This window comes from Acomys minous, assembly GCF_964271855.1.
Source record: "Acomys minous genome assembly, chromosome: 11".
In the NCBI taxonomy this organism is placed as follows: Eukaryota; Metazoa; Chordata; class Mammalia; order Rodentia; family Muridae; genus Acomys; species Acomys minous.
In genome coordinates this window covers 68,070,096-68,083,432 of record NC_140492.1, presented here as the reverse complement: position 1 = coordinate 68,083,432, position 13,337 = coordinate 68,070,096, and the positions used below count along the sequence as shown (strand labels likewise).

The 13,337-nt window shown below is 41.8% G+C and overlaps 1 protein-coding gene across 7 annotated transcripts in view; it reads right to left on the bottom strand.

Annotated features, from left to right (window-relative positions):
- Positions 1-386: 386 nt before the first annotated feature.
- Positions 387-13,337, bottom strand: part of TBCCD1 (TBCC domain containing 1) — a 36,556-nt gene continuing 23,605 nt past the window's right edge. For 6 of the 7 annotated variants that reach the window (XM_084800932.1, XM_084800930.1, XM_084800929.1 and 3 more), the window contains exons 6-8: positions 11,537-11,723; positions 10,916-11,413; positions 387-7,633 (exon numbers count right to left, since the gene is read on the bottom strand). In XM_084800932.1, the coding sequence (XP_084657058.1) occupies positions 7,504-7,633; positions 10,916-11,413; positions 11,537-11,723 (815 nt within the window). In that variant the 3' untranslated portion in view covers positions 387-7,503. The remainder of the gene's footprint in view (positions 7,634-10,915; positions 11,414-11,536; positions 11,724-13,337) is intronic. The other variant, XM_084800931.1, reaches the window with a different exon arrangement.

Here is a 13,337-nt window from a genome sequence, read left to right as displayed (position 1 = left end):
CCCTTGTAAAAAAAAAAAAATCACACATAAGGGCTTACTTAGTATTCAAAATGAAACTCAGGATTAAAATACAAGTTATTTCTTTTGTTGCTATTGTTCATTAATGTTACTATCTTAAGGAGGTCAGCAGAGTGAAATAAAAAGTAAAGCTCTAAATAAAAAATATATACTTGCTTTTTGTTGTTGATTTGTGGGGGGGGGGAGGGCGAGAGGAGAGAGAAAAAGGGTACAGGCACTTTTTCAACTGAAAATACAATTTTATCCACACAGTATAATCTAATCAGAGATTCTCCTCCCTGAACTGCATGCTCCTGGTTTGGTTTTTTTTGGGGGGGGGTTTTTTGTTTGGTTGGTTTTTTTTTTGGTTTTTGGTGTGTGTGTGTGTGTGTGTGTGTGTGTGTGTGTGTGTGTGTGTGTGTGTGTGTGTGTAGCCTTGGGTGGCATGTTCTTGTTGTTGTATGAGTGCATATGCATGCTATGAGATTCCTGTTAAGGTCAGAGAACAAAACCCTGCATTGGCTGCTGCCTTCTGCCTTTCCAGTCAAGGTTTCTATTCTGCGTTGCTAATAGGCCTCTTACTCTAGCCTAGCAATCCTAAGGCTCTGAAGGATGTTCCTGTCTCTAGCTTCCATGTCACCATAAGCGTGTGCGGATCACAGACACAGTGTCTGGCTTTTTCTTGAGTTCTGGAGATGCAAATTCAGGTTGTTAGGTGGGTGTGGCAAGTACTTACAGCAGCTGAGCCATCTCTCTGGCCCTGAATTTTTTCAATTTTAGGTGTTTTTAGCCTAAACTAAGTAAGTGATGAAGAACACACGACTGTTAGTAATGGAGCTAAGACTTCTGAGTGCAGAAACATCCACTAAACCCTTCATCTAGCGTGCCTGTCTATGTTTACCTCTACTGAAGACTATTTCATCTGCTTTATTTCTCTGTTAGTATAAGCTATACAAAAATTTGCAAAAACCAGTAATTTTGAAGCATACAAGGAATATATAGTCATGTCTTTGACATGGTATAAAATAGTCTTAAGAATTTAAGGCTGGAGACATGGTTGAGGGGATAAAATGCTTACCACACAAGTATAAGAATTCCGAGTTCACATCCCAAGATCTCATCTAAGGCCTGATGTGCTTTCTGGTGTGCAACTGTAACCCCAGCCAGCCAAGCATAAAAGGACATAGGAGATGGAGACAGGGGACTGCCCACAACCATACACCTTTTCTAGCCTAGTATTACAGGATATAATTTTAGACTGAAAACTTGCTCCTTTTGTTTGTATAAACATGAATTTTAGCCGGGTGTGGTGGGGGTGTGGTGGTGCAAGCCTTTAATCTCAGCACTCGGGAAGCAGAGGCAGGCGGATCGCTGTGAGTTCGAGGCCAGCCTGGTCTACAAAGGGAGTCCAGGACAGCCAAGACTACACAGAGAAACCCTGTCTCAAAAAAAAAAACCATGAATTTTATCCTTCATTATATCTGAAGTACTAGCTCTCTGCTTTGGAAAGCAGACAAGCTCTCTAGTCTTGCAGTTACCGATGTCAAACTGACTACATTTTCATAAAGTCTCTGCAGTCATGATGTGGATCTATTCCTTCATTAGTAGTTACCCTTTGAGGCATTAATTTTTTGTGAGAGCACACATGACTTGGGAACACTCTGAGTTACCAGACAGTATCCCAGGCAGCTGAATTTTGCTTTTCTTCTTTGACAACAACTTTACACTCAAATTCCCTTTGTATCATATGCAGCACATTTTTATAAGTGGTGTAACCCTACACCTCATCTTTATACCAGAAACACTCCAATCATGAATCATCCCCTCAGTAAATTCCCTATCTTAATGGGAGAGACACAAACTGCAACATGTCTGTTAGTTATCTCTCTATAAAGCAGGTTTTTCTGACATGTTATTTGGACATAAACATAAAAATAAAGGCCCATTTCTGTCTTTGATCTTAAGCTCAGACACTGGCTAGGTATACAATTGAAAGTTGTATTTCAAGCCAGTTCTGACCTCTTTATGCTTAATTAGTTCCATAATAAAGAACAGTTATTTTATCTTCTTTACTGGGGCTATGTGCCAATAAAATATTTCTTATACATTATTAAATAGCTGATTTATTCCAAGTTACAAGATCCCTAAATCATCACAACTAATGCTCCAAGTGAAGATTCATAATTTCTAGTAGCTACAAATGTTCAAAGGCACACCTTGGAAAATGACATGTAAATCTACTTGGAATTCTATAGTTCCACAGGAAATAACCACTTCTTTGTGGGCAAAATTTAACACTAGTATAAGCTGAAAGGAAGGAGTCACCCAACATAGTCAACCTGTTAAAGAACAAAGTATTAGTTGTTTGCAAATTTATAACATAAGGTATGTTAAGAACTCAAACAGCAATGAGTTTAAAGCATTTGATAAATGATTTTCATATGGATATTAAATTACCACGTTTAAAATATTTCACAGTGAAGGCAGACCTCCAGGAGAGCGAAAACCAATACTTAAGAAAGAGCCTGCCCAGATCAATACAGGTAAGATTAATAGTGAATATTCTACTGATTCTTCCCAACTTAAAAAAAGAGTAAATAGTTTTGCCCCTGCTAACAGGAACCAAGGAAATCAATATAAATGTAGTTATAGTCTTTCTTAATTTGCTTCTTAAGATTTTAAAAATTCAGAGTCAGTTCAAATATTTCTATGAAATTTCAAATCCCAAAACCTATCATCTGAAACACATTTAACATTTATTTAACATAAGCCACTCATGAATGTAGTATCTTTGTATAAGAAAAAGATTTATAACCTAGTAGACAGTATGTGTCCTCTATAGTGACATAATAGCAAGTTGGCTTTGTTATAAACTGGGTTGTTTTTCAGTTTTTATAATAAATGAATTACATTCTGTGCTACATATTATATATAGTTCAGTATTACAATAAATTTATCTGTTTGGCCTAGGATGCCAATAACTGACACAGAGGCTGAAATGTACTTTAAAGCTGCAAGCACTATGCTGGGCAGAATCTAAATTGATACTAATCTACTAGTAAACTAAAATAAACTACTCTAAACCTCATAACATACATATATTCCAAGCACTTGCCTATCTGATCCTTGGAGGCTCCTCTCCTCCTCCCCTCTCTCCTCTCAACTCCTGGCTCCTCTCCCTCTCCAGTAAGTCCCACCTTCCACTTCCTGTCCTTCTGCCTAGCCGATTGGCTAGAAAGCGCTTTACTGACAGTTGTTACATCCATTCAAGACATTCCTCCACAGTCATCCCTTCCGGCTCTTCCTTTGGTCAGGCTTTGCTTACTCCAGACTCATGTTAAAGTAAACACCCTCAAAGCTTCAAAGGATTAGCAGGCATTAAGAGTTAATTTTACTAAGGACTGTAAGCCCGCTGCTCTGTGGTGATAGCTACAAGCTATTTAAATACCCTGTGTGGGACTGGGGTCATTGCACTTGTCTTAAAGAACAGCCACATATAAACCAGTTTTGATATGGCAACAGAGCAACAACAGAAGACTTTTATTCAAATTAAAAGTGAAACATCTTTTTAACAAAAGGAGAAAAATTACTTTATAGGAACTGCTTACTGAAATTTGAAAAAGTAAACAAAAAATAAAAATAAAAAAATTGTACACAATTTCATGTTTTATACTTTAAGACCTAAAATACCATTTTATAAAACTATCTCTGCTATATTTATACAAAGACCATACCGTACTGTCACTCCTTTGAAAACAGGAGTAGCAATTTTCTTTTAAATAGTTACAAAGAACCATACAACTTTCTTTTCCTCTTCCTCTTCCTCCTCCTCCTCCTTCCTCTTCTTCTTTTTTTTTTTTTTTTTTTTTTTTTTTCTCAGCCTCAGGGTCCTCACCATGTAGACCAGATTGGCCTGGAACTAACAGATCCACCTGCCTCTGCCTCCTGAGTCCCAGGATTACAGGCACGCACCACCACACCAAGTTAACATTTTAGCTAGACAAAGCCCTTTTGCTCTACAAATTAAATCTGAAGGCTTGTAAGCTGTACTCCTCGATCACTTAGATACTAGCGCATTATACATAAAGCTGCTTTAGCCAGTGTTCCATTTCAGGACAGCACGTGTGAGTCTTCTGACATTCTACAGTAAGACACTTTTATGAGAGTCGGAAGCCTAGCTAAAATTCCCTAAGTGAGTACAGGACAGGAACCAACAAAAGGTCTTGAACAGAGAGAAAAGTCTAGAGGTCTCTCGGGCAGCAAGGGTGCCTTTCCAGTACAGGCTTCCGTGGGCACCATCCTCCATTCGTCCTCACGTTTCCCAGGCCCTACAGATGAGCAAGGAGACTTTACTGTAGATTAATTAATTTTCATGCTCCATGAAAATAAGAAAACTACTTTATAAACTCATATAAATTATGAAGATCATAACATTAAGAGTGACAACAGGCTTTGTGTTCTTTTTGGTATTAGTGATGACTTAAGAGGGAGAAATTAATATGAACTCAAAGTTAGTAGACTGGCGACTACCAGGAACATCAGTCCCTAACCCTTACAGTGTCTGCTTCTTTGTACAATCTCCATATTTCCTACCCCAACCCAGCATTTATTAACTACATATTATAAAAGTATGCTTATTTTTAAAGATTATTTTTTCATATTTTGCCTGTATGCATGTAGGTGCACCACACACACACAGTATCCTTGGAGACCAAAAGAGTGCGTCAGGTCCTTTGGAATTGGAGCTACAGACACTTGTAGGTTAACATATGGATGTTGGGAATTGAATCCGGGTCCTCTAAAAGAGCAAGTGTTCTAACCAGTGAGCCAGCTTTCCAGCCACCTAAATTATATTTCTTTAAAAGTACAGTACACATGCGCATGGTGGCACATACCTACGGACCCAGCAGTTGGCACTGAGGCAGGGGGGCTGCTATAAGTTCGAGGCCAGCCTGGCCTACCTAGGAAGACCCTTGTCATGAACAAGCTAAAGCAAAGGAATACACACATTAGAAAGGTAATCACTTTTGTTTGCAGATTTGGAAAACTGCAGTTCCCTAAGCGAGGTAAGCATTTGTCGGTGTAGGCCACCCCTGGATATAAACGCATCTCGGGGTAAGAGCACACGCTGTGCAGAGCCCTGTTAGAAAGACGGGGCAGTGTTATCTGAAACAGCTGCAAAGTGCAAGGAACCTTATGAGCAGTCACATGTCCCCAGCTGGAAGGAGGGATAGTCTCAATGCAGCGGGGATGAACCTTGACAAGCTGGCTGCTTTAAGCCACCTGACTTGTCCCATTCACAAGACTATCCAGAATAAACAAGGTAAACGTCTGTTGCCTGGAGGTAAAGGAAGCTGAAGGGGATTAATGTATAGAAAACGACCACGGCTGGTGGGTGGGGTGGGCTTTAACTATGTGCTATGAGATATTCTGCTTCTACAAGGTAGCAGTTGCGTAGGTGTGTGGACGTAATAAAACACAGTGAATTCTTCAGCCTAGAAAGGTGATCTGCCAGGCTTGATGGGACACGCCTGTGATTCCAGCTCCTTGGAAGGTGAGACGGGACAATTGCAAACTCAACGTCTGTTTCAGTTGTAGGTCAAGCTCAAGGCCACCTTACGAAACTTAGCAAGATTTGATCTCAAAAAATACCAAAATGGAAGGCCACAGATCCAGCCGTTCAATGGTAGAATGCCTACCTAGCCCACCTGAGGCCGTAGGCTCCATCCTCTGTACCAAGAGTGAGGGAAAAAAATGAAAAGAAGAGAAAAAAGGCTCCAAGCCAACAGAAAGGTGAAGTTCATGCTGCGTGAGCTGGACCTACCTGGATAAGCTTTCTCCTATGTTGGATCCCTAGCTTCGTCTCTGAAAGACAAGCACTGCTTACAGTTTTTTTTTCTACTCTTTCAGAAACTCTTCAAGCATATAACCAGCCTGAATATGAAAATCTCACTGCTCAGCTGACTTCATAATGGGAACGATGACCTAAGTCAGCACCCAACACCCAATTTTACCACGCACTTTCCAGCTGCACTCTTTATCTGGAGCAGCGAAGGGCACAAAGACAGCTTACCCATGATTAGACCACTGAGGAAAATCACACCCTCCCCCAGCAACCATTAACTCCCCACAGGCCTGCTGAGAGGGATGGATGATAAGTCTTTATTCTTTATTACCACACATGGGCTCATGGTGTGTGTGTGTGTGTGTGTGTGTGTGTGTGTGTGTGTGTGTGTGTGTGTGTGTGTGTGTGTGTGTGCCAAAGTGTGCCTGTGGGGGGACAGAGGACAACTCTGTGGAGTCGCTTCTCTCCTGTCCCTTTTATGTGAGTCCTAAGGACCAAAATCAAGGCACCAGGACTTATGAGGCAGCTGCCCTTTCCTTCTGAACCACCTCAGCAGCCACACTTTTCCATTTTTAGGTGAGCATTTCCATTTCTATAATTTTTCCTATGAACTACTTTTCCATATCCTGTGTCTACTTTTCCTTTAGTCCTTAAAAACTTGAAAGCAAATTAATTTCTATCTGAAAAATGGTTTGTGGGCTGGAGAGTTGGCTCAGCAGTTAAGAGCACTTGTTGCTCTGGTAGAAGGCCCAGGTTTGATTCCTGGCAGCCATGTGGTGGCTCACAACTGTCTGTTACTCCAGCCCCAGGAGAGCTGATGCCCTCTGCTCTCTGGGCACTAGGAATGCATGTGGTGCACAGACATACATGAAGGCAAATCACGCACACATAAAATTAATTTTTTTTAAATCTAAAAAAAAACAGCATTTGGATTAAGTAATTCTCAGTAAATTTATCTCTGTCTATATATTCTCGTCTACAAATTTATTCATGAGTTTCTCCTACTGTTCAGTAACAAAATATTTATTTTGATTAATTCTAACTAACTTATTAATAATGCTCTATGTGTGATTATTAAATAGTTTTAGGGGACAGGAGAAAGGTGCATTAGAGAGGAGGACAAGAACTTAATGCCTGGGCTGGAGAGAGATCAGCAATTAAGTGTGTCCACTGATTTCCCAGAGTTCAATTTCCAGCAGCATCACCAGTCAGCCCACAACCACCTGCAGCTCTACCTCCAGGCAAGGATCTGCACACCTTTCACCTACTCTGGGCACCCTCACTCAGGTGTGCACACCCACACGCAGACATACACACATATCCATAATTTTAAAAAAAAAACAAATATTAAGAAACAAAACAAAAGCACAATTAATGGGGAAATGTTTTGGTGCTACACAAATTAAGGGAAAAAAAAGATAAAACTTGGTCATTATATTTGCCCAAATTTCTATAGGCACCCCTTGAATATTTTAGTTTTTTTCATTGAGAAATATGTGGGCATGTGTGTGCACATGGGTAGGAGCAGACGGGAACACTGGCAAGAATATAACGCAATACGCATTCTTTTCTGTTTTGTATGCCATCAAAGATTCCCTGAGGAGTCCCTTTGAAGTGCTGCTGTGTGTTCTAAATTCCCACCAGTGGTCCCACGTGGCCTCCTATCCGGCTGCTTGCGTCGGGGCTGCTGTGGGCGGAACAAGGCTGTCCAGCTGCTGTCGATGTCCTGTGTTAATCAACCATTCGTAGAACTTGTTCTCCACAAGGCCCTGGAACTGCTTCCTCTGCTCCCTGGAGTTGGGATTGAGAGCAGAAGAACTGAAGATGGCAAAGCCCAGCAGATTTTACTCCCACAATTACCTAAAACCTCAACACAACGGAATGATGATTCCTGGCCTCCCTTCAGGTCTCACTGTGTTCGCGGTACAGTGAGACACAATGGCTAAAGCCTGGCCATTGCCAGATTCTTACTAAGGACAAAATGAGTGAGGTAGGGTTCTGTTTGATGGGCAGAAATACGTAAGGAGAGAGACTGCCATGTTGTGCGCGCCAGCACACAGTGATCTGTGTGTGTGTGTGTCCCTGTCAGCTGTATACCCTTATAGGGAAGCCAGGAGAGGAGCAGGAGGAGTGTGCAGCACCAAGTTAAGTACTAATAAGAGAACAGTGGCGCATCAGGCGAGGACACAGCATCATCGGGAATGGGCAGAAGATGCTCTCTAACATGGTGCTTGAACAGACGTCTACAGGAAACAATGAAAGCAGCAAAAGGATGATGTGGAATGCAGGCCAGGCAGAAGAAACAGAAACGATAAAGGCCACAATGTGACAGCATGGTATAGGCAAGAAAGAGAAGAGTAGCCCCACAGCTGGGGACAGCTCGCACACCAGTCTGGCCTTGCAGTGCAGCACACATTCCACTGGCCCCACACGACACAGACAGCAGACAGGGCACTCTGGAGTGACTACAGCCCATCAAGAACAGGACACTCCACAACCCCACTGAGGTCATGTTTAAGTTAGAAATTTAACTTCATGACAGGATAAAAACAACATGTTTGCTCTGCAGGAAACTCTTCTTCCATGTGTGTATTTTCTCACGCTCGTATTCCGCAATGATCCTCCTTTAAACGCTGGGCAGTGGCAGTGAAGTACAAGCCAGCCACAGGTCAGGAGAGTGGATGCGCTACAGCGCACTGTGCTCCCACACTGCGCAACCAGCTCCGTCACTTCGGAACAGTAAAGGAATTGTTGGCTTACAGTTAGTTTTGCTCCGGACATAACCCTAGTATAGGCTGAAGTTCACCTTCATTCCATAAATTACACTGGCTCCTTTTTCACCATTTCTAGCATGGGTTATAAGTGCTCACCACATTCCAGATTCCACCAATCTCCCTAGGCTTTTCACATGTGTAATAAAGTGTAGGCATTGAAATGGTAGAAACATTTAAACAGGGGGCTGGAGAGATGGCTCAGAGGTTAAGAGCACTGGCTGCGCTTCCAAAGGTCCTGAGTTCAATTCCCAGCAACAACATGGTGGCTCACAACCACCTATAATGAGATCTGGTGCCCTCTTCTGGCATACAGGTGTACATGCAGGCAGAACACTATATACATAATAAATAAATAAATTTTTAATAAAAAAAAAGAAACATTTAAACAGCAAGTGTTCTAAAGGGATTTTTTTAAAGAAGATCTGTTTTTATACAGTATAATTTTACTACTGTACTATATAGTGTAATAATAAATGAAAGGAATAATAAAGCCAGCAGACACACAAAAACCACCTCTAGAACAAGGCTAACAAGGCAGTACTGAGTCCTTTCTGGCTGAGCAGGGTACTTAATCTCAGTTTTCCCTCTACAACTAGGTGTTAAAAATAGTCAGCGAGTCAGCACAGCTGTTTAGATCAGTATTTGGAACATCATAAGAACTCAGCTGCGCCATTACTGGTAGATAGTACTTTTTATCAGAAGGCTCTGAGTATGATGAGATGACCAGTCTAGTGACATAAGCCGTGAGTTAAGAGCCATGTTCAGTGTTACACAGGTACCTGTAGTATTATAACATGGATTCCCAATTAAAGCAGAAGCTGTGACTGGAGTTGAGTGTGTGTGTGTGTGTGTGTGTGTGTGTATAGTAGATATATGTACAGAGAGAGAGAGAGAGAGAGAGAGAGAGCACACATAGATCGAGATTTACAAAAAAGAATTTGGACGCTGTACTTAAATGGAGAGATAAAGAAGCCACAATGTTTTGGTTCTGTAGTATTTCCTTTTTCTCCCCACCCCCCATTAGCATCTCCAACAAATAAAATTTGTCCAACAACAAATTTGTAAAAACAATTACTTACTCTGAGCATTGGTAATTTTAAGTTATATACAGTTGTCTGCTCAGAGGAAAATTGGTTAATGAAAACTTACTAAGCCAAGGCCCAACTTTTTTACTTCCTTGTCTTCACAAAATCACGCCCTGAGCCCTTCCGTCCTAGACCCTCCTCCTTTCTGCTTCACCCAGACACTGAGCCACCATCTCCTCCTTCAGTTCGATTTCTGACGGCGCATGCGCCAGCCCCACGGCCTCTAGTGAGTAATCTGTGTGCTGTGCAGCTTACAGATGTTCCTGGATAAATAATACCTTTCAGGAATGCATTCCACTGCTTAAAGTAAACACTGCAAGGCTCCTACTGCCTGATTCCAATGGAATCTTCACGGCCTGACAGTCAGAATGTGACGTAATCTGACTCAGGTCATGTGTCAAGCTTAAGGACCAATAAGCACTTTACTATCTGCTCCTCAGACATCTGCTCTCAGGACTCGTCACAAAGTCTACAACCTTGACACACCTCCCTTAACAGTTCACTGTGCTGTCTTCTGACTCTCTGGGAACTGCAGGCCACGTCCCCGGCTTCTGGAGTTCAAGACCAGTATCCCTTAAGTAAAAAGTTGTGCATAACATAATATCTACAGCTATTATCTGTTACCCTATGCATGTAATTAAAAATAAGCTATTTCAGTGCCCCCTAAGTAGGATGAAACACAATATTTTATACTGCAAATCTAGCTTTTAAAAAAAAAACCACTTTACTTATTTCTCTCATTTTAGCATGGCTTAAGAAATTAAGTGACAAGAACTAGCAATAATCCACAGGTCAACCTTGGAAAAATACCCATCAAGGATATGACTTGTAAGTCTGTGCTGTATTTTACACAAGGTTTCTGGAAGATTCTGATGCAGGGAGCTCTCAGGCAGCCACCAGTATAGACCAGTAAGCGAGAGGACGTGAACAGCTAAGTCATTTAAGACTGAATCATGTGCCATCTTCTAGACAGGCTGCTTTAATCCATGCAAGCCTTACCTCGCCAGATAAATACGCTTACTCTTATTTTGAGGCAGGGTCTGACCATGCAGCTCCCACTAACTTTGAATTTGTGATCATCCTGCCTCAAGCCTGTAGAGGCTGGGATTACAGGTTTATGCAACAGAGCAATTTCAACTTCTCTAAGGGAGCCTAGAATACTAACTTGGGGGTAAACAAAGACTAGCAAAACACTGGCTCTAGAAAACACTTACTTGGTCAAACAGGCCTCCTTCACAGTTTTCTGCCAGATCTGTATCCTCTGCTCCCTTTGAGCCAGCACTTTCTGGTAAGCAGAGGGGAGACCCCCTGGTATCTCCACTGTGTCCCCTTCCATCTCAAAGGGAGTAATAAATACGTAGAATTCACAAGGCGGCAGAAGCTGGAAGACTCTTGTGTCACTGCTCTCTCTGCACACAACCAGTGGGTTATCCCAAAGGTTAGGCACTGTGGCAAGGCCAGCCCTGGCCATATGGTCCTCCAACATTGGGTAATAGGTATGATAGGGGGCAAACGTCACTCTCTGGTTCCCAGAGAGAATGAGTGGGCGGGAAGGCGTCATAACATGAAAGGTGCAGCCTGTTGTTGAGGAGATGGACAGGCGATGGCAAACAGCAATGACTTTCAGATTCTCACAGTCATGTAGGTGAAGAGCCGTCTCCACGGGACCCAACACAAACGTGCTATTCCTGCATTTTTCAATTGTCACAGATCTGAAAAAGTTTAAATGAATTAAATTCTTCTGAATAAATTACATAGAATAAAATTCTTTAAAAAAAAAAAAAAAAGAATCCCAGTCCAAAGACAATATCACAGTATCTGGATGCTGAGATTACCGTAATGGGGAGAGCAGATATATAAAAGACTCGTTGCAGCGATGAACTCTGACATGGGCTCCAACTAAAGTATCCGAACTCTTGGCCAGTGTCTGCTTGTAAACCTGGCTCATCACCACAATGCGGTGCTTCCGAGGGGCCACGTGAGTATTGCAAGCAATCTTCGCTCTCTTGGTCATTCCTTCAACTATTTATGAAAACAAGCAAATAATAAGATAGTTTCAATTCAAAGAAAAACATGTGACCATGAGATCACACGTGTCTGCATGTCACCATGTCTAAACTCAAATATACGTGAAGAAAATAGATTTAAGAGTTAATGATAAAGGAGTGTTTACAGTTCTTTTCTACGTATCTGTAATCTTTCAAAACTATTATTAACAAATGTAAACCTGTAATATATTCACAATTTCTGATAGAGCTAAGGTGTGATTTTGTTTGTTTGTTTACCTGTGTGCCTAGGGTCCTCGACTAGATCCAAACAGCTCTTCCTATAGGATCCTCACTGTGTCGTCCCAATCATATGGACCTCTCACGCTGCCATAATGGAAATTCTGCAGCCCTCTCAACTTACCAAGAGCATCATTCCTGAAGCCCATGCCTTCACCCCCAGCATCAACATTACCTGGGAGCACAACTTCCCCGCACAGGGTCCAACATAACTACAAAAGGTTTCCTCTTCAATCAGCCCTGTCAGGCTGAGACCTGCTTCTCTGCCTGCACTCCCCACAAGCCAGTCTATACTGGCCCAACGTGGACAGGATACACAAATATGCCAAAATCCTTCTTTTTAAAAGACTTAGTTTTAAACTGCACATACACCATATGCACAATACATGGTTATATATAAAAATAATAGTGAAAAGTATGTTCCCAAAGTATGAGCATTTTATTATAATCTTATGAGATTGAATAGTCTTAATTTTCCTAGTGCTGCCTACCCCATCAAGGTTAAAAAGCTCACTTAAGCCTAATGCTTTTATAGAGCTAAAGACTATGTGGTTTCATCTACAGAACTAAAGGAGCCCTGGATCTCAAGGGGAGTCCGATGCATGGCAGAAGAGCTGAGTTGGGCACAGACTTCCTGGATCCCTTTTTAAAAACAAAACAAAACAAAAAACCCTTCAGATTCTGTAGATAATGTGCAATCATTCTGTTTCATAATGTAAAAATACGAAAAAGTGTGATTCTTTCTGGGAAGTGTTGCTCAGTGGCAGAATGCATGCTGAGCCCTGGGTTTGATCCCCTAGAATGCCCAAAAAAAAAAAAAAAACCTGGAAAAGATTACATTTGGGGGGAGGGGCACTAAGGCAGAGTCTCACTATACAGACCAGGCTGTCCTAGAACTCACTCTCAGAGACCAGGTTGGCCTGAGATCCACAGCCCTCTGCCTCTGTGAGTGCTGGGATTAAAGGCGTGTGACACCATGTCCAGCTAAACCAGTATATTTTTAAATGTATATATGGAAGCTTTCTGTGTGTCTATATTTGAGATTCTGTGACTTTAGAAACACAGTCTACTATATTTTCTCTCAACAACTTGGCCTGGCACCTAGCTTATAAGGTAGCACAAACATCTGCAGACATGTTTTCCTGGTTCTTCTTTTTAAATTTCTCCATGGGCCCAGGAGTCTACAGCTCTTTGTTTGTGCTACACAGCTAAAAGCCACTCTGAGGTGATGTCTATTGGTTTGCCAAATTCTGCTGCTCAACAGAAATTAAAAAGCCTCAGGCAAGTACCTCACAGCAAGGGGAGAGAGTCTGCAGGGAGGATGGACTACAAAACACCCAAGTCAACTCAG